This window comes from Physella acuta, unplaced genomic scaffold (genome assembly GCF_028476545.2).
Source record: "Physella acuta isolate Inbredline_101_S28 unplaced genomic scaffold, ASM2847654v3 ptg001070l, whole genome shotgun sequence".
In the NCBI taxonomy this organism is placed as follows: Eukaryota; Metazoa; Mollusca; class Gastropoda; family Physidae; genus Physella; species Physella acuta.
The window spans coordinates 32641-56596 of NW_026732587.1; the positions used below are offsets into that span (position 1 = coordinate 32641).

Here is a 23956-nt window from a genome sequence, read left to right on the forward strand (position 1 = left end):
AATCTTGATATTAAAATTAATAAATATCTAACGCAAATATAATTTAAATGTCAAGATTTATTATAAAGAATAAATAATGTACATTCATAATATACGAAAACAAGGCTAAAGTTAAATGACATCCGTTGCTAACATTCCAGCAAGTGCGCGTCTATGTGAACTAACGTTTAAGTAAACTTTGTGAAATTTTCAACAACAGCTAGATCTAGCTGGATAACAATTGTTATTGTCCGTTATAACGGACTATCAACACTTTCAGAATGCAGTTAAAGCATATGAAAACCCTTTTAACGCCCATGGTAAAAATGTAGATTGAAACTTAGACAAGACAGAAACGTTGATCTAGATTCTAATTCTAGTACTAGATCTAGATCTAGTAGATTGTAGATCTCTAGTTAGATTAGAACTGAATAACTGAAATAAAATTTTAAAACCTAGATTCTAGATAGTAGATACTAGATAGATTCCTAAATCAAATTCTAGATCTAATTACCAATATTACTACTAGAACTAGATCTATACGTTGTAGACTTTTGCTACACTTTAGATCTAGTGGTGTAGTAGATCTAGAATTTCATTGAAACTGAGCTACACTAGGTTTAACTACAGATGTGTCAGATGGATGTACTTGTTGGAGATCAAATTCTAGAGTAGACTAGGACTTATTAAGTTGTTGTGTTGTATACCTATTTAAAATTATTTTTAAGTTGTTTCTGTTATTGGTTAGATCATTTTTTTGTTAACTTTAAAGGGGTTATTGCTTTAACCAGATAATCCACTGCATAGTAAAAGTATGTATGATGTAGTAATATTATTATTAAGTAACAAAATTAGATATTTTACAAATTTAAAACTCATGATATTTTTTTCCAGGATGGTGCAGCCAAAATATGTGCAATAGCATTTTCTCCCAACAATCAGAAGTTAGCTGTGTGCACCTCAGACAGAGTGATTTTACTGTTTGATGAACAAGGAGAGAAGAGAGACAAATTTTCTCTAAAACCAGCTGACTCCAAAGTGAGCATTGATTCATGTTGCTCTATATTGATTGGTGGAAGATAAGCTATTAGTTTTTAAAAATTATTATTAATTGTTTCAATCCAAAGTCTCTTAAATGCAAAATCTGAATTAAAAGTCGCAAGGCCTACTGCTCTATTTCTAAAATTGTTTTTGTTAATTTTTATCAATTAAATTTTTAAGAAAACTTATATTTTAACTTAAACCTGCAATAATAATAATAAAAGTAAATTTTATGCTAACAGTATACTGCATATTTAAAAATATTTACAATAAATAAGTTAGAATATTTCAATTTCTTTTAAATATAATGTACTCTAAATATCATTGTATATAGTATGGAAAAAAAAGCTACACAGTAAAAGGATTAGCCTTTTCAAGTGATTCATCAAAAATTGCAGTTGGCCAAACTGACAACATTATCTATGTTTACAAGATTGGTGATGAATGGTAAGTAGTTATTTTGTTTTCCCTTAGATAGAAATTAGTAGGCTTATGTTACATTATTTTTCAAATAAATGGTATTAAATTTATTTATATTTATTACTGAATTCTATAGGGGAGAGAAGAAAGTGATTTGTAACAAATTCGTACAGCAGAGTGCAGTGACTTGTTTGATTTGGCCACCAGACCAACTGATTATTTGTGGTCTGGCTGATGGAAAGGTGAGTCATACATTTCTAGAATTCAAAGGTCATATATACAAATGGGTCATATAAAAATGTTTAATAATATAAATATTTACTACAAACATTCAGTCTTATATCAATGTGTAATGTTCTTTAATTTTCTAATGTGTTAGAAACTGGTAGTAAAACTTGAGACACTTTTTTTTTTTAAAATCATGATTCAAACTTTGTTTGCGGTGGTGTTTTATGAGTTCTATTTGCAGTCTTACAAAAGTAATTTGATATTATAGGTACGTTCAGCAAACATTCGAACCAACAAATCAGCAACAGTATATGGCACAGAATCTTATGTTGTTTCCCTGGCCTGCAAGTAAGTTGATGTTGGTCACTTTATATCTTATTGTAGGCCTACACGGTACTTATTTAAATCACCTGAAACCATTCTGGTGATCATTCATTATATGATCTTGTTTGTATAGCTGGATTTTTTACTTATCATGTGTGTATCTTTGGCAGCCCATCTGGAAAAGGAATCCTTTCAGGACATGCTGATGGCTCAATTATTCGTTACTTCTTTGATGATGAGGGAACGGGTGATTCTCAGGTACATCATTTTATGACAATAAAACTCATTTATGCTTGTCATTCGAACGTGTAAAATCTAAATAATTTCTTAGTTATAAGGGTTTGATTTATTTTTTTAAAACTTAAACATGTATATACCATTCTTTAATGCTTTATTGTAAATATTTTTATGTACTAATATGTTTTATTACATTTTCTGTCTAGGGTAAAATTGCCACCCACCCCTCTCCACCATATGCTTTAGCATTTTCCCAGAATGCAATAGTGGCAGCAGGCTGTGACAAACGTATCATATCATATGGCAGAGATGGGCGAAGTTTTCAACATTTTGACTTCAGCAGGGACTATGATGAGCATGAGTTTACTGTGGCTGTGTGCTCACCCAGTGGCCAGAATGTTGTCATTGGGAGTTTTGACAAGTAGGCTGTCTTAAACATTTTAAACATTTATACGGTAACCTGTCATTGATGACTGAGCTTTTTAAAACATAAGATTATACATGTTTACTATATTGTTGCAGCTTTTAATTTATGTTTTTATTTTTACATTTCAGATTGAGAGTACTGAATTGGAGTCCTCGTCGACAAGTGTGGGAAGAGCCAAAGTTGAAAGAAATCCCAAATTTATACACTGTTACAGCTCTGTCTTGGAAGAAAGATGGATCCAGAGTTGTTGTGGTAAGTGTTGCATGAAACAGGCCAGTTTTTAGGATTTACTGAGTTGTTGAAGCCATTTACACATTGTTGTTTTAAATTTTAGTAATTTAGTATTAAAAAAGATAATCTTATTTATAAATTCAACAGTTGCTCCAGTGCAACTTATTCCTCTGAGCCAATAGTTTCATAAGTTTATGTTTTTTAATACAGGTATTAAAGTTAAAATTATTTTCATGATAATATTTTAATTTTCAAAGAATGTTTTTAAAAGCAATTATTTATTTTTATTTGTTCAGTACCAAAATAATTATTCCTAACTTATTTGTTTGCTCAATTAAAACCATATGAATAATATAATGTGTATTGCAACCAGGGTACTCTCTGTGGTGGCATTGAAATATTTGACTGCTGTTTGAAGAGGACGTTGTATAAAAACAAATTTGAAATCACCCATGTGGGAGCAAGTCAAGTAAGTTGTCTTTCATCTGGTGAACATGAAAATTATTGCAAGCTTTTCAAAAGTGGAATTTTTTACTATGAATGGTTTTTTAATATATTTCTTGTTATACAATTCTGAAAGTGTAAAAAAAAATATTTTATAATATCACTTAATACATGTAGATGAGATCAAACAATTACCAGCTTGTATGTTGTATCTAGGCCATTGTGAGGAACTTGTCCAACAACACCAAAGTCATGCTCAAGTCTCACTATGGTTATGAGATTGATGAAGTCAGGATTATGGGTAAAGACCGCTATCTGGTGGCTCACACATCTGACACACTTCTGCTGGGCGACATGATGACATCCAAACTGAGTGAAGTCCCTTGGCAAGGCTCAGGAAGTGAGAAGTACTACTTTGATAATGAAAATGTGAGTGACCATTTTAATTTTAAATCTTCTACCTGTGCAAAATCTGTTTTATCAGGAACTCAAAGACAGTAGCTACTGTGGTCTAGATAATACTGATACAATATTTTTAAAATATAAACTTTTTAAAAATATGAACATTACGTTTATAAATATTAATTTAAAAAAAAAATACACTTAAAAAATGTATACATTAAGTATATAAATTAAGTTGAATAATGTTCAATATTTTATTTTATTTTAGGTCTGCATGATTTTCAATGCTGGAGAGCTGGCTTTGATAGAGTATGGTGCTAATGAGGTGCTAGGGTGTGTCCGCACAGAGTTCATGAACCCTCATCTCATCAGGTCAGTCACATGACTTAGAGCAGCTGGTTGTTTGATAACTCTAGCTAAACAGTTGTTGAACCTCACACATCATCTAATCTGTTATCTTCTTGTTTATGTATGTTTAATGTTTGTGCAACTATCTATACAGCGTCAGACTGAATGAGAGAAAACAGAAAGGTGTCCAAGACAACAAGAAAATGGCTTACTTGCTGGATTTAAAAACAGTTGCAATAAGTAAGTTTTTTATTCAGAAACATGTCACTTGCATCATGATGGCTTTTGTCACAAGCATTGTATTAGCAGCATACATTTTAAACATACATCACAAACTATTTTAATTATACTATTATGAGGGTAACAAAATGTACACTATGGTAGGAGGCCGTTGACATATTTTAAAATGTTTATCAACAGTTGACATAGGAACTGGACTAAATATAGCACAAGTTAGCCATGACAGCAGGATTGATTGGCTTGAGGTAAGTCCTTGTTTTTTCTCACGTTCAGTTGTTTAATTGATATCATAATCAGTTTAAACAATATGTGAATATTTAATTGATAGCAGTATATTATAATATATCCTTATAAAATGTTGCAAATTATTTACACTTCAGCTGAATGAGACTGGAAGAAAGTTGTTGTACAGGGATAACAAGCTTAAGGTAACTTATCAATCTGCATGTTATTTTTCTTATGTTGTTAAAATGATGTTAAAAACTTAAGATTTTAAAAATTTAATCTATTAATGTTATACCTGCCTAAAATATATGTATGATTAAAAAATTATATGCCTACTTTTCTTTTTAAACTATTTCAGTTACATCTGTATGACATTGACACACAGCAAAAAAACAGTATTTTGAATTACTGCACCTATGTGCAGGTGAGCTTTTTTGTTTTGATATTTTGTTAGAGAGTAGTTTTGTTGTTATTTTCATACTGTACTGTTTAGCATGATCAAATGGAGTTATAATGAGAGTAGCTATGTTTATCTACACTCTGTACTTTTTACTATCACATGATGACATTAAAATGAGGGTATTTTTGTTTTTGTCTATACTCTACTGCTCACCATTTCATGACCCTAACTTGTGTCACCAGTGGGTCCCAGGCAGTGATGTTGTGGTGGGTCAGAACAGAGGCAACCTGTGTGTGTGGTACAATATTGAGTCACCTGAGAGGGTCACTATGGTCCCTATCAAAGTAAGATTTCAAATCTATCTACTCAGCTAAATGGGTCCAAAAATACAATATTTTTACTGATTACTTTTTAATCATGTACATGAAATGTTAAGCTACTTTTGTTTTTCATGCTATGATTGTTGTCTTCAAAGAACTAATGTTAAAAATGTTTGTGGTTAGGGAGATGTAGTAGATCTAGAGAGGAAGGAGGGGAGAACAGATGTCCTCGTCAGTGAAGGTGTGAACACAGTGGCCTACACTCTGGATGAAGGACTCATTGAATTTGGTACTGCTATTGATGACGGAGATTATGCTAGGTTGGTTTCTGCTGTCAAAACTGTCCAGTTGTATTGATGTTCATTAAATTAAAATTATTTTTCCATCGTAAAGATACTGCAATTTGATAATTATAAAACCTTTGAAACTTAATTAACTCTCTCATTGAAGAGCTGCAACCAGATAATTATAAAACCCTCTAAAACTTTATTACCTCTATCATTGAAGAGCTGCAACTAGATAATTATAAAACCCTCTAAAACTTTATTACCTCTGTCATTGAAGAGCTGTTGCCTTCCTGGAAACCCTGGAGATGTCTCCTGAGACTGAGGCCATGTGGAAAACACTGAGCAAGATGGCGCTTGAAGAAAGACAGCTTCACATTGCTGAGAGGTTTAGTTCTATCTTTTTAAGAATACTTGCATTTATTTCATCTACTCTTATACTATAAATGGTGTAATAGAAAGTTTTAATCCAAAGCTTTTTGTCCTGAATATTGTAGATGCTATGCTGCACTGGGCAATGTTGCAAAAGCCAGATATCTGAAGGAGACATTGAGGATTGCTGAGGATGTTTCCAGACAAGTGGTGGGTACATTGGTTTATTTGTGTAGAGGAACTAAACACACATTCATTTAGTGTAAAAGCATGAACAATTTATATTTTTTTTGTTTTGAAAATAATAATAAGCAATTAAATTTTTGCAATGTATAGGGAGGCGATGGCATTCAGCATTATAAAGTCAGAGCAAGACTTGCAATCTCAGAGAAAAAGTTTAAAGAAGCTGAGTACATTTACTTGGAAGGAGTAAGTTTAGTACTTGTATACAAAATTATCTCTAGGCTTATATTACTAATTGTAACTATTCTTGTTGAATGTTTGCTAAAAATCATGTGATGGTGATTAGCCTTGTTGAATGTCTCTTAGAATCATGTGAATGAAGCCATTGAGATGTACCAGGAGATGCACATGTGGGATGAGGCTATTGAGGTGGCTGATGTTAAGGTAATGAACTCTTTCAGTCTCTAAATTGACAACTAAAGTACAGTTTTTAATAGCTTTTTTTAATGTGAAATATTACATAAGTTACTGCATGACATAACAAGCCTCTAAGAATATCTCATGAAAAATTCCCCACCATTTTACCATAAGTTACTGCATGACATAACAACCCTTAAGCCCTTCTCATGAAAAATTCCCCACCATTTTACCAGAGCCACCCAGAGCTTGAGACCCTCAAGAAGAGTTACAACCAATGGCTGATGGAGACTGGGCAGGAAGAAAGGGCAGGGGAGGTAAACGCTGCTAGTCGTATTTTAATTTTCTATTTTTTTTTATTAGAAGATTGAGTGCTTATGAATTGTGTTTGAAATTGGATAATTTAAAATAGTTATTTGATGTTGATCATTTGCTTGTGTGATAAATTAAAAAGTAATATTTTTAGCTGAAGGAACGTGAAGGAGACTACATGGCAGCCATTAATCTTTATATGAAGTCTGGACTGCCTGCAAGAGCTGCGCGATTAGCTTCTAGTCGGGAGGTAAGTTTTTTAATGCTGGGAGGTGAATTTTTACATTTTTATGTCAGGAGGGGAGTTTAACATTTTTATAACAGTATTATAGTTTTATGTTGGGATGTTATATTTATAGCTACAAGTCATTAGATGACAGTGGTGGTAATATATGATACCTCAGCATAACATCTGATGCTCTCCTTGACTTTAGTTTTAATTTAATTAAGGCTCGTTAATATTTTTTGTTGTACAGGAACTAATGACCAACTCAGACCTGATAGCCAGGATTGCAGGCGCCCTCATCAAGTCAGAACTTTTTGATCGGGTCAGTGCTTAGATCACTTTAAGATGTGTGACCTACAGTGTGGTCAGTCCTCTGTTACACTGTGCTAACAAAATGCTTAGATCACTTTAAGATGTGTGACCTACAGTTGGGTCAGTCCTCTGTTACACTGTGCTAACAAAGTGCTTAGATCACTTTAAGATGTGTGACCTACAGTGTGGTCAGTCCTCTGTTACACTGTGCTAACAAAGTGCTTAGATCACTTTAAGATGTGTGACCTACAGTTGGGTCAGTCCTCTGTTACACTGTGCTAACAAAGTGCTTAGATCACTTTAAGATGTGTGACCTACAGTTGGGTCAGCCCTCTGTTACACTGTGCTAACAAAGTGCTTAGATCACTTTAAGATGTGTGACCTACTGTGTAGTCAGTCCTCTGTTACACTGTGCTAATAAAGTGCTTAGATCACTTTAAGATGTGAGACCTACAGTGTGGTCAGTCCTCTGTTACACTGTGCTAACAAAGTGCTTAGATCACTTTAAGATGTGTGACCTACAGTGTGGTCAGTCCTCTGTTACACTGTGCTAACAAAGTGCTTAGATCACTTTAAGATGTGAGACCTACAGTGTGGTCAGTCCTCTGTTACACTGTGCTAACAAAGTGCTTAGATCACTTTAAGATGTGTGACCTACAGTGTGGTCAGTCCTCTGTTACACTGTGCTAACAAAGTGCTTAGATCACTTTAAGATGTGTGACCTACAGTGTGGTCAGTCCTCTGTTACACTGTGCTAACAAAGTGCTTAGATCACTTTAAGATGTGAGACCTACAGTGTGGTCAGTGTTACACTGTGCTAACAGAGTGCTTTAACCTCTTTAAGCCCTGTGTCTGACACCCTTTAAATGACTACTTTCAGGCCGGGGACTTATATGAGAAAATTAGAGACTACCAAAGAGCTATGGACTGCTTCAAGAAGGGGAAGGAGTTTAGACGAGGTACAGTGGTTGATCTTACAGCTCTCACATTTTGTACTGCTGTCTTAAACTCTGTTCATGATTAGTCGGCCACATATTGACCACAGAGTTGTTTTTTCATATAACATTAATTTTTGCTGTTTATAAAATTCATGGTGATAACATTCATTTAACTTTTGATAAAATACATTGGTAAATTATTTTGTAGAAAAATCAGCTTTTTAATGTATTTAGCTAAGACCAGTTAGCATTAAGTGCAGTAAATAGAGTGAATTACACAATTATTTGAAATAAAAACTTTAAAATTTCAGCCATTGATTTGGCACGTCATGCCTTTCCCAGTGAAGTTGTGAAACTGGAGGAAGAGTTCGGAGACTACCTCGTGCAACAGAAACAGCTGGATGCTGCCATTAATCATTTCATTGAGGCTGGGTAAGGCCACTTTCTCCTTTTTTGCAATGCTTTTTAATGTGACCTGCATTAAGATGTAGCCTTTTAAATAAATGTTTTGTAACAGATAAAATAAATAATTTCCTATGTTCAGTGCGACAACAAAAGCTGTGGAGGCCGCCATCAACTCTAGACAGTGGGCCAAGGCTGTACAGATACTGGAGATACAGGACTCGTCTATGGCAGCCAGATACTACAAGAAGATTGGGGAACATTACGCCTCTATAGGAGAGTATCAGGTTTACATTTTCTTCTATTGTCTTGTCAAATCTAACTTTTTTTTTTCACTGCCAAGCTAATTTTAAAAAGTAAGAGATCATCTTTCAATTCCCTTTGTTCCCACTACTGCACAAATGTTATTTCTTGGTTTGTTGTTTGGGTTGTTGAGTCTTCATTGAGCAGCTGACTTGTGTTTGTTGTTTGGTTTGTTGAGTCTTCATTGATCAGCTGACTTGTGTTTGTTGACAGATGGCTGAGAAGTTTTTTGTGGAGGCGGGCTGCACTAGAGAGGCTGTGGACATGTACAACAAGGCCGGCCAATGGGAGCAGGCACACAAGGTAAGTGTTGTCTCAGCTGCTGTCTTAGGGGTGTCTGTCAACTGCTGTCTTAGGGATGTCTGTCAACATCTGTCTTAGGGATGTCTCTCAACATCTGTCTTAGGGATGTCTCTCAACATCTGTCTTAGGGATGTCTGTCTTCTACTGTCTTAGGGATGTCTGTCAACATCTGTCTTAGGGATGTCTGTCAACATCTGTCTTTGGGGTGTCTGACAGCTTGTGTCTTAGGGGTATCTCTCAACATCTGTCTTAGGGGTGTCTCTCAACATCTGTCTTAGGGGTGTCTGTCATCATCTGTCTTAGGGGTGTCAGTCAACATCTGTCTTAGGGATGTCTCTCAACATCTGTCTTAGGGATGTCTGTCAACATCTGTCTTAGGGATGTCTGTCAACATCTGTCTTAGGGATGTCTGTCAACTGCTGTCTTAGGGGTGTCAGTCAACATCTGTTTTAGGGATGTCTCTCAACATCTGTCTTAGGGATGTCTGTCAACATCTGTCTTAGGGGTGTCTATCAACATCTGTCTTAGGGATGTCTGTCAACATCTGTCTTAGGGATGTCTGTCAACTGCTGTCTTAGGGGTGTCTGTCAACTGCTGTCTTAGGGATGTCTGTCAACTGCTGTCTTAGGGGTGTCTGTCAACTGCTGTCTTAAGGATGTCTCTCAACTACTGTCTTAGGGATGTTTGTCAACATCTGTCTTAGGGATGTCTGTCATCTTCTGTCTTAAGGATGTCTGTCATCTATGATCTAGACAATTGGAAAACATTTTCCATGATAATAATTTGATTCCACCCAGTTGGCTGCTAGTTACATGAAAGGAGAAGATGTATCAAACCTGTACATTGCCCAAGCCAAACAGCTGGAGGATGAAGGGAAGTTCAGAGAGGCTGAGAGGTCAGTGGTTTCTTGGGTTGATGTACAGGAAAACTTTATACTGAGGGGTCAGTGGTTTCTTGGGTTGATGTACAGGAAAACTTTATACTGAGGGGTCAGTGGTTTCTTTGTTTGATGTACAGGAAAACTTTATACTGAGGGGTCAGTGGTTTCTTGGGTTGATGTACAGGAAAACTTTATACTGAGGGGTCAGTGGTTTCTTGGGTTGATGTACACGAAAACTTTATACTGAGGGGTCAGTGGTTTCTTGGGTTGATGTACAGGAAAACTGAATTCTATCTCCAAAAGTAAAAAGTTATCTATGCAGGGGATGTAACTGTTGTTGACTTTCAGGTTGTATGTGGCAGGGGATGTAACTGTTGTTGACTTTCAGGTTGTATGTAGTAGGGGATGTAACTGTTGTTGACTTTCAGGTTGTATGTAGCAGGGGATGTAACTGTTGTTGACTTTTGTATGTGGCAGGGGATGTAACTGTTGTTGACTTTCAGGTTGTATGTGGCAGTCGAAGAACCAGACCTGGCCATCACTATGTACAAGAAACAGAGAATGTATGGCGACATGATCCGACTGGTTAAAGCTCACCATGAAAGTCTAGTCCCAGACACCCACCTTCATTTAGCCAAGGTTGGACTCACATTTTGTTGCATTGTTTTGTATTTGGTACAGTGTGGTTGAGTAGTAGAGCACATTGTGAATACCTTGAAAGTCTTGAGTTCAGTTCTGGCACTCTGGTCCAGCCAGATCTGATAGGTTGGGGAGAGTAAAGCTGGCTTGTGATCATTTTAACTAAGAAGACATTTTATTTGGTCTAAATTTTGTTCAGGAACTTGAAAGTGAAGGAAACTTCCGGCAAGCTGAACATCATTTCCTGGAGGGGGGAGACTGGAAGGCTTCAGTCAACATGTACAGGGCACAGGATATGTGGGACGAGGCTTATAGAGTAAGTACAGGATATGTGGGACGTAAGTATAAGATATGTGGGATGAGGCTTATAGAGTAAGTACAGGATATGTGGGACGTAAGTATAAGATATGTGGGACGAGGCTTATAGAGTAAGTTCAGGATATGTGGGACGAGGCTTATAGAGTAAGTACAGGTTATGTGGGACGTAAGTATAAGATAAGTGGGACAAGGCTTATAGAGTAAGTATAGGATATGTGGGACGTGGGTTATAGAGTAAGTACAAGATATATTGGACGTGGGTTATAGAGTAAGTACAAGATATGTGGGACGAGGCTTATAGAGTAAGTTCAGGATATGTGGGACGTGGGTTATAGAGTAAGTACAAGATATATGGGACGTGGGTTATAGAGTAAGTACAAGATATGTGGGACGAGGCTTATAGAGTAAGTACAGGTTACGTGGGACGTAAGTACAAGATATGTGGGACGAGGCTTATAGAGTAAGTACAGGATATGTGGGACGAGGCTTATAGAGTAAGTTCAGGATATGTGGGACGAGGCTTATAGAGTAAGTACAGGTTACGTGGGACGTAAGTACAAGATATGTGGGACGAGGCTTATAGAGTAAGTTCAGGATATGTGGGACGAGGCTTATAGAGTAAGTACAGATTACGTGGGACGTAAGTACAAGATATGTGGGACGAGGCTTATAGAGTAAGTACAGGTTACGTGGTACATAAATACAAGATATGTGGGACGAGGGTTATAGAGTAAGTTCAGGTTATGTGGGACGTAAGTACAAGATATGTGGGACGAGGCTCATAGAGTAAGTATGGCATGTAACATAAATAAGTATAAAAGGTATAACATTAGTAAGTATAATATGTATAAGATATATGGATGAAGCTATTATAGTTATTAATTTAGGCTCATCCTATGTTGATGGTTAAAAATTGACATAACTTAATAGTGTTGCAGTGATAACAGTTAAGCTAGGCTGTTTGAACTATAACTGTTGTCTGTGTAATATAGAGGTCAGTTAATGATTGATGTGTGAACTCTACAGGTGGCGAAGGCTCAAGGTGGACAGCAAGCAGCCAAACAAGTGGCCTACCTGTGGGCTAAAAGTTTAGGAGGGGATTCTGCTGTCAAACTTCTCAACAAATTTGGCTTGCTTGAGGCTGCTATAGATTACGCTGCAGAAAACTGGTGGGTTCAGAAGCACATGCAGTTCAATAGCTCATAGCTCATACAGTAGCTGATAGCACATACAGTAGATAGTATAGTAGCAGGGTGGTATGGTCTAGCAGTAGAGTGCACGCTTGCTGACCCAAAAGTCAGTAGTTTGGAACCCTGGCTTCTCAAAGGTTGGCTGATTCTTGACCCAACTGCCCTTCATGTCCAAACCATGAAGGGGGGGGGGAGGTATTGCTGGAGCCAATATGACCATATACCAGTAGAGTAGCATGTAGCACATGTAGCAGATGGTAGCATTGAATTGACTAGTTAACTGTCTAAATGATCTGACAAAATGGTTTATCTGTCCAATTAGTGCCTTTGACTTTGCCTTTGAACTGTGTACCATTGCTATGAAAGAGAAACTGCCTGATGTTCACCTGAAGCATGCCATGTATCTAGAAGATGAGGGGAAGTTTATGGAAGCTGAACAAGAGTTTATCAAGGCACATAGACCAAAAGAAGCTGTACTCATGTAAGTTTATAGAGAAGTCTGGTTGGTTTACAGAGAAGTCTGGTTGGTTTATAGAGAAGTCTGGTTGGTTTATAGAGAAGTCTGGTTGGTTTATAGAGAAGTCTGGTAGGTTTATAGAGAAGTCTGATTGGTTTATAGAGAAGTCTGGTTGGTTTATAGAGAAGTCTGATTGGTTTATAGAGAAGTCTGGTTGGTTTATAGAGAAGTCTGGTAGGTTTATAGAGAAGTCTGGTTGGTTTATAGAGAAGTCTGGTTGGTTTATAGAGAAGTCTGATTTTAGTTAGAAATATAACAAGCATTTATTTTATCTAATGACAACACTTTATTCCGTACTTTACTAAACACGTAATGCATCTAATGGTGTTTACCAAATGTTTAGGTATGTTCACAATCAAGACTGGGACTCTGCCCAGCGTGTGGCGGAGTCACATGACCCTGACTCTGTGGCTGACGTTTTGGTTGGACAAGCTCGGTTTGCTTTTGAGGAAAAAGATTTTGCTAAAGCTGAGTCGTATTTGCTGCGAGCCCAGAGGCCGGAGTTGGCTGTCAAGTTCTACAAGGTGGGCCCCCTACACCAGGCTATCTCTTCCTTACTTCCTGGGTTTTAAATCATCCTGGCTTCTGCGCTTCCTTGGACAGCTCTTAAGTGTTTCATGAATACAATCAGTGACTCACTAGACACTTTTAGCTTCTGTAAAAAAATAAATGTTTATTTTAAGAAAAACTTTTTTTGCTTCTAACTTATTTTGGGATAGTTTTCTCAGGAAAAATTTTGAAAAGTTTTGAAAAATTTAAGCTCTTAAAATATTAAGTTTTAATTTTTAATTAAGATTTAATTTTGGATCACTTTATAAAAAGTTTTGAATGGGTTTTACGAATCTGGGAGATTCAATGTTCAAATGACACGGCTTATGAAGTCAGATGTTTTTTGTACCACTACCAGGACTGTGGGATGTGGCAAGATGCTCTACGTGTGTGTAAGGAATATTTGCCTCACAAGTTGCAGCAGCTGCAAGATGAATATGACAGGGAGGCGGTCACACGCTCTGGCAAGTAAGTCAACATTGACAGTGCTAGAAACTTTAGCTGGCAAGTATGTCAACATTGACAGCACTAAAAACTTTAGCTGGCAATTATGTCATCATTGACAGCACTAGAAACTTTAGAATACTTGGCAAGTATGTCAACATTGACAGCACTAAAAACTTGAGCTGGCAAGTATGTCAACATTGACAATGCTAGAAACTTTAGGAAGTATGTCAACATTGACAGCGCTAGAAACTTTAGCTGTCAAGTATGACAACATTGACAGCACTAGAAACTTTAGCTGGCAAGTATGTCAACATTGACAGCGCTAGAAACTTCAGCTGGCAATTATGTCAACATTGACAGCACTAGAAACTTTATATGGCAAAACAAAACAATTTATAAAATTTGTTGCGCTAATGTGAAACAGCTTGTTATATATTTGAGCCCACAATGAGCCACTAGTTTTGTGCTAATGTGAAACAGCTTGTTATATATTTGAGCCCACAATGAGCCACTAGTTTTCTTTGCCCTACCAGATCACAGGGGGGAGGGTGAGTATCGGCTTGCTGTGTTCTCATCATAATCTATGCTCATTTTTTTTTTACTCTTTGTAACATTGTATCTCTAACTTTTAAAGTTTTAGTTATATACTTAAACTAGCCTGTCCATATTATTTATTTAAACTAATGACAATGTTGTAATACACTTCTATTTTATTTATTATATACTTGAAGCTCTTTTTTTTTATGCTTACTCAGCATTTGAACTAGAATAGCACTATCCCCTGCTCTGTTGTTTTAAACTTAGTTAATGTCATAATATCAAGTGATCCTACTTTTTGTTTGTTACTTGTTTTTTTTTTGTAAAAGCCATGTACATATTTATTTTTTAATGTTGATAAAAACTTTATTGCAATATTTTTTTCTACACAGCTTTCACACACAATTTGCTAAACTCTAATATTCACAAAATGATCATCAGCCCATATAATATGTCACTGTTAACTTTATAAAAGCTTTACAATATTTATGCTTTATTATTTGCTATTTACAGCTGCTTTATAAATAGATAAAATTCTAGTGAACACATTTGAGATTCAAGCAGCAAAATCTATTTCCCTTTAATTAGAAAATTTAAATACTATTAAATACCATCATATCTATAAGTGTAGTTTCTTTTTCTAAAGGAGGTTACTACAATTATCCAATGTTATTATAACTGTTGTTTATCTTTTTTACTTTTAGAAATTTAATACTGCTAAAGCAAATATTTCTTACCCCTGAGATTAGACAGAATATATGCTTAAATATATTTAAATAAATAATGTGTGGTACTGTCTGTCATAATTTATCCTTCTGTTGTCACGTACTGTGTAACTAAGATTTGAACCAGTGTTTCTGTTGTTACGTACTGTGTAACTAAGATTTGAACCAGTGTTTGTTTCTGTTGTCACGTACTGTGTAACTAAGATTTGAACCAGTGTTTCTGTTGTCACGTACTGTGTAACTAAGATTTGAACCAGTGTTTCTGTTGTCACGTACTGTGTAACTAAGATTTGAGCCAGTGTTTGTTTCTGTTGTCACGTACTGTGTAACTAAGATTTGAACCAGTGTTTCTGTTGTCACGTACTGTGTAACTAAGATTTGAACCAGTGTTTCTGTTGTCACGTACTGTGTAACTAAGATTTGAGCCAGTGTTTGTTTCTGTTGTCACGTACTGTGTAACTAAGATTTGAACCAGTGTTTGTTTTGTCGACCAGAGGGGCGGAGGCCATTGTCAGACAGGCTAGGGAGTGGGAGGCCTCAGGTGAACATCAGAGGGCTGTAGAGTGTTACCTGAAGGTCACACCTGACACAGTGCCAGACCTGAAGATTGTTGAGAAATGTCTGATGAAGGTATGGAGTCTTTACCTGGTCCTGTGTCTCATGTGTGTAGAGTTTCTTATGACTTGTGTCCTGTGTTTAGATCTACTTGCACATTGTGTCCTGTGTTTAGATCTACTTGCACATTGTGTGTCTTGTGTTTAGATCTACTTGCACATTGTGTCCTGTGTTTAGATCTACTTGCACATTGTGTCCTGTGTTTAGATTGACTTGCACATTGTGTGTCCTGTGTTTAGATCTACTTGCACATTGTGTGTCCTGTGTTTAGATCTACTTGCACATTGTGTCCTGTGTTTAGATTGACTTGCACATTGTGTGTCCTGTGTTTAGATCTACTTGCACATTGTGTCCTGTGTTTAGATTGACTTGCACATTGTGTGTCCTGTGTTTAGATCTACTTGCACATTGTGTCCTGTGTTTAGATTGACTTGCACATTGTGTGTCCTGTGTTTAGATCTACTTGCACATTGTGTCCTGTGTTTAGATCTACTTGCACATTGTGGGTCCTGTGTTTAGATCTACTTGCACATTGTGGGTCCTGTGTTTAGATCTACTTGCACATTGTGTCCTGTGTTTAGATCTACTTGCACATTGTGTGTCCTGTGTTTAGATCTACTTGCACATTGTGTCCTGTGTTTAGATCTACTTGCACATTGTGTCCTGTGTTTAGATCTACTTGCACATTGTGTGTCCTGTGTTTAGATCTACTTGCACATTGTGTCCTGTGTTTAGATCTACTTGCACATTGTGTCCTGTGTTTACATCTACTTGCACATTGTGTGTCCTGTGTTTAGATCTACTTGCACATTGTGTGTCCTGTGTTTAGATCTACTTGCACATTGTGTGTCCTGTGTTTAGATCTACTTGCACATTGTGGGTCCTGTGTTTAGATCTACTTGCACATTGTGTGTCCTGTGTTTAGATCTACTTGCACATTGTGTCCTGTGTTTAGATTTACCTCCCAGAATCTTACAGCTATTATGTCTTGACCTCCCTAGGCTGGTGACATTGCCATCAAGTTTCTTGACAACCAAAAAGCTCAAATGGTGGTAGAGGTTGTAGGACCTCGTTTGGCAGAGATCAAGTGCCATGCCTCTGTAAGCTTTTCTGTTTTATTTGAGCACTGCTGTATGTAGGTACCTATTCACTGTCATAGGCTTCATGTGTTTTATTTACTGAGTATTTGAACATACACCAACCATCCACAGGCAGCTGAACTGTTTCTAAGTATAGACATGGTGAAAGAAGGAGTAGATATGTTGATAACTGCTGGAGACTGGAATAAGGCTAAAAAAGTGGCCAAAGAAATGGACCCTAGGTAATTGTCTCTTTTAAATAATTGCATCTTTTATAGATGCATTAATATATACAGTGAATGTATCAAGACAAATATAAACGGAATACATACCAAGAAGTTATATTTCAGATTTGAAAGTTATGTGGATGAAAAGTACAAAGAATTCTGCCGTAATCAAGGAAAAGCTGATGATGTGTGTATCAATATTCTTTCCTTCTTTAACTAAAATAACTGCCTTTTACAGTTTTTGTGTTTTGTTACATAAATCATTTCGCTTGTCAGTTTAACAAATAGTTTTACAACTCTAAAAAAATGGTTCCTTTAAAAATTTCCCTGTTCAAAGAAAATCTATTGTCCAACATTTGTACACAACTTTAAAAATGTGTATTTGTTAATTTGAACCTCAGCTGGTGACAGTGGACATCATTGGGGCACTGGACATGTTTGCAGAGAAAGGAGAGTGGACCAAATGTATCCAGACAGCTGAACAACAAAAGGTAGCAGATGCTTTCTACCTCTCTGACTGGTCAAACTAACTTTGGTGGAAAATAAATATGACCAACATTTGGCTATAATAAAAGTTTTTAAGTAAAGTAAAATAAACTTTTTAAAAAGTGTTTACAACTAAGCCAACAAGTCCACGTTTAAGTCAGGTATCTGTTATAATGTTTCCAGATTTTACATGTTGCTGCTCTGGTTTCAGAACCCCAAGATTCTCCATAAATATATTGCACTGTATGCTACCCACCTCATCAAGAACAACAACTCTTTAGCTGCCCTTGACCTTTTTGCTAAACATGGAACACCTGCCAACTCACAGGCAAGTTTGAAATGGTTGACTAACTGATGCTGCTAAATTAATGACCAGGTTTTTGCAACAATGTTGCCAAAAAATAACTACAACTTATTTAATTGTATGTGGTCCTTTGCAACAACTGTTGTGCTATAAATTAAAAACAATGTTTGTTCTATGTGGCATTTATATCAATCTATCAATCCCATAACCCACTACTATTAATTTTCTCTTTCTGAAGTAAAGGACGTTTTCTGCTCAAAATGTACTAAAATATGCAATGGTTAACCCATATTTGAGAATATTTTAATACAATTCATTTGGTCTCAGCTAACAGTAGTATTATAAATGTTATTTCTTTCACAGAACTACAACATATACAAAAGGATATTTACAGATATTCTAGTTAAAAGGGAGATGAGTAAGCCTGAAGCATACAGGTCTTGGGCAGAGTTAAGGGACATGCTGTATGATTTAGTAAGGATATTTTAATTTAATTATACGCAGACAAAAATCAACCTTTTTCCTCATGTACTGCATTATACAAGTTTTAATAACAAAATTGTTAATAATTTAATTGCCATATTGACGATAGAGACTTTTTCCCCTCTTGAAGTGTTGACACATGTTGTTGTTTTAGTGTGAAAACATCAGCAAGACATCCGAGGCCAATGGGCCGTACCACGAGGAGTTTGAGAAGATGCTGCTCATCTCTCACTACTACGCTGTGCGGTGTGCAGCCCAGGCCCAGCCCTCGCTGGAGAGCATCGCAGGCAAGCTGTCAGTCTCCCTGCTGCGTCACACTGACGTTGTTCCTGCTGATAAGGCTTTCTATGAGGCAGGAATGATGTGTAAGGTAAGCTGACCTGTCTGATAAGGCTTTCTATGAGGCAGGAATGATGTGTAAGGTAAGCTGACCTGTCTGATAAGGCTTTCTATGAGGCAGGAATGATGTGTAAGGTAAGCTGACCTGTCTGATAAGGCTTTCTATGAGGCAGGAATGATGTGTAAGGTAAGATGACCTCATCTGTCTGATAAGGCTTTCTATGAGGCAGGAATGATGTGTAAGGTAAGCTGACATTTGTTTAAGAGTGTTAGGAATGCTGCAACTTAAATTAAATATTGTTTTTAAAATTATGCATTTAAGTGTTGAAGACTGGTAATTTTTAAAAATAAGCCAGGTTTGTATAAGATGATAGATTTATGAAACTGATTTTTTTAAAAAAAAACCTTAATGTGAAATAAATGTTTGTAGGAAATAAAATTCAAAATATCTGTGAAATTTTAAAACATATTATATAGTTTGAAATGTTTGAATGAAATTTCAAATGTTTATATAAAATGTCAAATGTTTCTATAAAATTTCATTTGTCTATATATAGTTTGAAATGTTAACATGTGGTTTGAAATGTTTTACTTTCAGTCTCTAGGATGGGAGAACATGGCCTTTGTTTTCCTCAACAGATACCTGGACATCAGTGAGGTGAGACCCCCATCCTCTAGCCACTAGTTTATTGGAGCTTAGATTTGTTATCAGGAATAGTTTTGAGCTAAAGAGACTACTTACACCATTTATTATAAAGCTCCACACAAAACGATAGTTCTACTGTGTTCTTCAGAGGCATGGGTGAAGTAGAAAAAAATCAATTTTTTTAATTTTTAAGATTTAGCCATCTTTGAAACATTATAAAAATACCTGGCAACTGTACTGACTACACATAAAGTGACGAGAAAAATTTACTTTTCACCTTTGCAAATGATCAGCTTGTTTGAAGGGTGTGGGGGTGGAGGGTAGTGACTCAATGGTTGTATCCATATGATGATATCCCTCTGATATAAACATGCTTGATGCTCTTGCAGGCCATGGAAGAAGGAACACTGGACATGCTGGACCACAGTGACTTCCAGGAAACAGACATTCCATTTGAGATCCCAATTCCAGAGAAAGCTTACCTCACTGTAAGTCTGCTGCTGTTGACTAGCTGGGCTAGAGTAGGTTGCTGTCTGGGCAGGGAAAGCTAATTCCGTCTGTTTTTATTGACTGATATTTTAACCCCCATTGCTATCAGATTTTAACACCTTCCCCCAAAGCCAACCTATAAATAACCCATGTTTTAAACCATCCCCCCTCCCCCAATGGCCAACCACTATATGACCCGTGTTTTGAACCCCAAGGGCCAACCAGTAAATGACCCGTGTTTTGAACACCCCCCCTCAAAAAAAAAAACTAACCAGTAAATAACCCATGTTTTGACCACCACCACCACCCTCCCCAAAAACAAAACGAACCAGTAAATGCCCCATGTTTTGACACCCCCCCCCCCCCCACACACACAAAAACTAACCAGTAAATGCCCCATGTTTTGACCCCCCAAGAACTAACCAGTAAATGCCCCATGTTTTGACCCCCCAAGAACTAACCAGTAAATGCCCCATGTTTTGACCCCCCAAGAACTAACCAGTAAATGCCCCATGTTTTGACCCCCCAAGAACTAACCAGTAAATGCCCCATGTTTTGACCCCCCAAGAACTAACCAGTAAATGCCCCATGTTTTGACCCCCCAAGAACTAACCTTTAAATGCCCCATGTTTTGACCCCCCAAGAACTAACCAGTAAATGCCCCATGTTTTGACCCCCTGAGCCAACCTTTAAATGCCCCATGTTTTGACCCCCTGAGCCAACCTTTAAATGCCCCATGTTTTGACCCCCTGAGCCAACCTTTAAATGCCCCATGTTTTGACCCCCTGAGCCAACCTTTAAATGCCCCATGTTTTGACCCCCCAGAGCCAGCCTTTAAATGCCCCATGTTTTGACCCCCTGAGCCAACCTTTAAATGCCCCATATTTTGACCCCCCAGAGCCAGCCTTTAAATGCCCCATGTTTTGACCCCCCAGAGCCAGCCTTTAAATGCCCCATGTTTTGACCTGAGCCAACCTTTAAATGCCCCATGTTTTGACCCCCTGAGCCAACCTTTAAATGCCCCATGTTTTGACCCCCTGAGCCAACCTTTAAATGCCCCATATTTTGACCCCCCAGAGCCAGCCTTTAAATGCCCCATGTTTTGACCCCCCAGAGCCAGCCTTTAAATGCCCCATGTTTTGACCCCCCTGAGCCAACCTTTAAATGCCCCATGTTTTGACCCCCCAGAGCCAGCCTTTAAATGCCCCATGTTTTGACCCCCCAGAGCCAGCCTTTAAATGCCCCATGTTTTGACCCCCCAGAGCCAGCCTTTAAATGCCCCATGTTTTGACCCCCCAGAGCCAGCCTTTAAATGCCCCATGTTTTGACCCCCTGAGCCAACCTTTAAATGCCCCATGTTTTGACCCCCTGAGCCAACCTTTAAATGCCCCATGTTTTGACCCCCCAGAGCCAGCAACACGAGGAGGTGAAAGAATGGGTGCTGGCTGTGTCTATGGACAGGAAAGTGGAGCAAATCCTTCCTAAAGATGAGAGGGGGACATATGAGGCTTCTCTGGTTGCCATGGATACAGGCATAAGGTCTATGCCCTGCGTCGTTACAGGTGGGTCATAATTTTGTTATGTGTCGTGATGGGTGGGTCATAATTTTGTTCTGTGTCGTGATGGGTGGGTCATAATTTTGTTCTGTGTTGTGATGGGTGGGCCATAATTTTGTTCTGTGTCGTGATGGGTGGGTCATAATTTTGTTCTGTGTTGTGATGGGTGGGTCATAATTTTGTTCTGTGTTGTGATGGGTGGGTCATAATTTTGTTCTGTGTTGTGATGGGTGGGTCTTAATTTAGTTCTGTGTTGTGATGGGTGGGTCATAATTTTGTTCTGTGTCGTGATGGGTGGGTCATAATTTTGTTCTGTGTTGTGATGGGTGGGCCATAATTTTGTTCTGTGTCGTGATGGGTGGGTCATAATTTTGTTCTGTGTTGTGATGGGTGGGTCATAATTTTGTTCTGTGTTGTGATGGGTGGGTCATAATTTTGTTCTGTGTTGTGATGGGTGGGTCATAATTTTGTTCTAACTGTCGTGATGGGTGGGCCATAATTTTGTTTTGTTTTTCAAGGTTGTGCCATACATGTTTCCCTTGCTTAGCTAGTAAATTAACCTTTCACTGTCTGCAGGTTATGTTACACAGCTAGTAAAATTAACCCCTTCCTATCTGCAGGTTATGTTGCACAGCTAGTAAAATTAACCCCTTTCTTTCTGCAGGTTATGTTGCACAGCTAGTAAAATTAACCCCTTCCTATCTGCAGGTTATGTTGCACAGCTAGTAAAATTAACCCCTTCCTATCTGCAGGTTATGTTGCACAGCTAGTAAAATTAACCCCTTCCTATCTGCAGGTTATGTTGCACAGCTAGTAAAATTAACCCCTTCCTATCTGCAGGTTATGTTGCACAGCTAGTAAAATTAACCCCTTCCTATCTGCAGGTTATGTTGCACAGCTGGTAAAATTAACCCCTTCCTATCTGCAGGTTATGTTGCACAGCTGGTAAAATTAACCCCTCACTGTCTGCAGGTTATGTTGCACAGCTAGTAAAATTAACCCCTCACTGTCTGCAGGTTATGTTGCACAGCTGGTAAAATTAACCCCTCACAGTCTGCAGGTTATGTTGCACAGCTAGTAAAATTAACCCCTTCCTATCTGCAGGTTACCCTGTGTTGAGGAACAAACTGGAGTTCAAGAACCCAAACAAAGTAGCCAACAAAGAAGACTGGAACAAGCTCCTCATGGCCACCAAGGTAAGGCTTGACCAGGAGACACCCTTTGTAACATTTCATTTTCATAAATATTTTAGCACTTGTTGCAACTGTGTTTGTGACAAATGTGACAGCTGTCAGGGTGACAGTAATGTGACACCTGTCACTGACCAGGACAATTTCTCTACTTGCAGGTGTCCCACAGCCCAGAACTACAAGACACCCTCAAGTTTATTGGCAACTGGTGCGGGGCCACACCCAACCCAAACTTTTCATTCCAGTAGGGGGCCACACCCAACCCAAACTTGTCATTCCAGTAGTCCATTCAACCCACCCATTCCCTCCAGTAGCCCCATAAAGGTGGCCACTACATTGTAAATTACTTGTACAAGTCAAACATCTGTGATAAAATATCCGTCCCTCTCCAATATTGTTATAAAAAATTTATATTGTTTAATGTTCTCTAACTGTTGGATTCACCATTTGAATGTCACGTTACCCTAAACCAGCCACAGAACAGATTCTTGTCTAAAGGTTAATGAGAATAGTTTTGTTGAAACATTGCTTTGGAAACGTTTTTTATGTTTGTACATTTATTTAATAAACTTGAAAGAAAATGCTTTTACGTTTTTGGTCGTATTTTATGTCTCGTTGGTGTGGAAAGTGAATTGTCTAGAGCCCCAGCTCACCTTAGAAAGTGAATTGTCTAGAGCCCCAGCTCACCTTAGAAAGTGAATTGTCTAGAGCCCCAGCTCACCTTAGAAAGTGAATTGTCTAGAGCCCCAGCTCACCTTAGAAAGTGAATTGTCTAGAGCCCCAGCTCACCTTAGAAAGTGAATTGTCTAGAGCCCCAGCTCACCTTAGAAAGTGAATTGTCTAGAGCCCCAGCCCACCTTAGAAAGTGAATTGTCTAGAGCCCCAGCTCACCTTAGAAAGTGAATTGTCTAGAGCCCCAGCTCACCTTAGAAAGTGAATTGTCTAGAGCCCCAGCTCACCTTAGAAAGTGAATTGTCTAGAGCCCCAGCCCACCTTAGAAAGTGAATTGTCTAGAGCCCCAGCTCACCTTAGAAAGTGAATTGTCTAGAGCCCCAGCTCACCTTAGAAAGTGAATTGTCTAGAGCCCCAGCCCACCTTAGAAAGTGAATTGTCTAGAGCCCCAGCTCACCTTAGAAAGTGAATTGTCTAGAGCCCCAGCTCACCTTAGAAAGTGAATTGTCTAGAGCCCCAGCTCACCTTAGAAAGTGAATTGTCTAGAGCCCCAGCTCACCTTAGAAAGTGAATTGTCTAGAGCCCCAGCTCACCTTAGAAAGTGAATTGTCTAGAGCCCCAGCTCACCTTAGAAAGTGAATTGTCTAGAGCCCCAGCTCACCTTAGAAAGTGAATTGTCTAGAGCCCCAGCCCACCTTAGAAAGTGAATTGTCTAGAGCCCCAGCTCACCTTAGAAAGTGAGTTGTCTAG

The 23956-nt window shown here is 37.9% G+C and overlaps 1 protein-coding gene across 2 annotated transcripts; it reads left to right on the top strand.

Annotated features, from left to right (window-relative positions):
• The first annotated feature begins 124 nt into the window (after positions 1–124).
• On the top strand, positions 125–23110 carry LOC131955505 (intraflagellar transport protein 172 homolog). 2 transcript variants are annotated; one of them, XM_059319650.1, is made up of 50 exons: positions 125–299; positions 874–1017; positions 1355–1467; positions 1577–1682; positions 1937–2016; positions 2163–2250; positions 2436–2650; positions 2785–2908; positions 3261–3356; positions 3548–3760; positions 4002–4105; positions 4236–4321; positions 4502–4566; positions 4702–4749; positions 4905–4970; positions 5189–5290; positions 5450–5586; positions 5831–5938; positions 6048–6132; positions 6259–6351; positions 6472–6549; positions 6759–6839; positions 6989–7084; positions 7311–7382; positions 8253–8331; positions 8622–8742; positions 8855–8999; positions 9229–9318; positions 10116–10213; positions 10702–10837; positions 11037–11153; positions 12182–12324; positions 12668–12826; positions 13206–13386; positions 13770–13879; positions 14392–14406; positions 15615–15750; positions 16737–16835; positions 16947–17056; positions 17165–17228; positions 17443–17532; positions 17739–17855; positions 18195–18305; positions 18469–18684; positions 19252–19311; positions 19689–19787; positions 21197–21350; positions 22449–22540; positions 22693–22770; positions 22807–23110. In XM_059319650.1, the coding sequence occupies exons 1-50, from the start codon at positions 261–263 to the stop codon at positions 22816–22818; spliced, it is 5271 nt and encodes a 1756-aa protein (XP_059175633.1). In that variant the 5' UTR covers positions 125–260; the 3' UTR covers positions 22819–23110. The 2 variants fall into 2 exon arrangements, with proteins under 2 accessions (XP_059175633.1, XP_059175634.1); XM_059319651.1 differs by lacking the exon at positions 14392–14406 and having other exon boundaries at positions 22693–23110.
• The last annotated feature ends 846 nt before the right edge of the window (positions 23111–23956 follow it).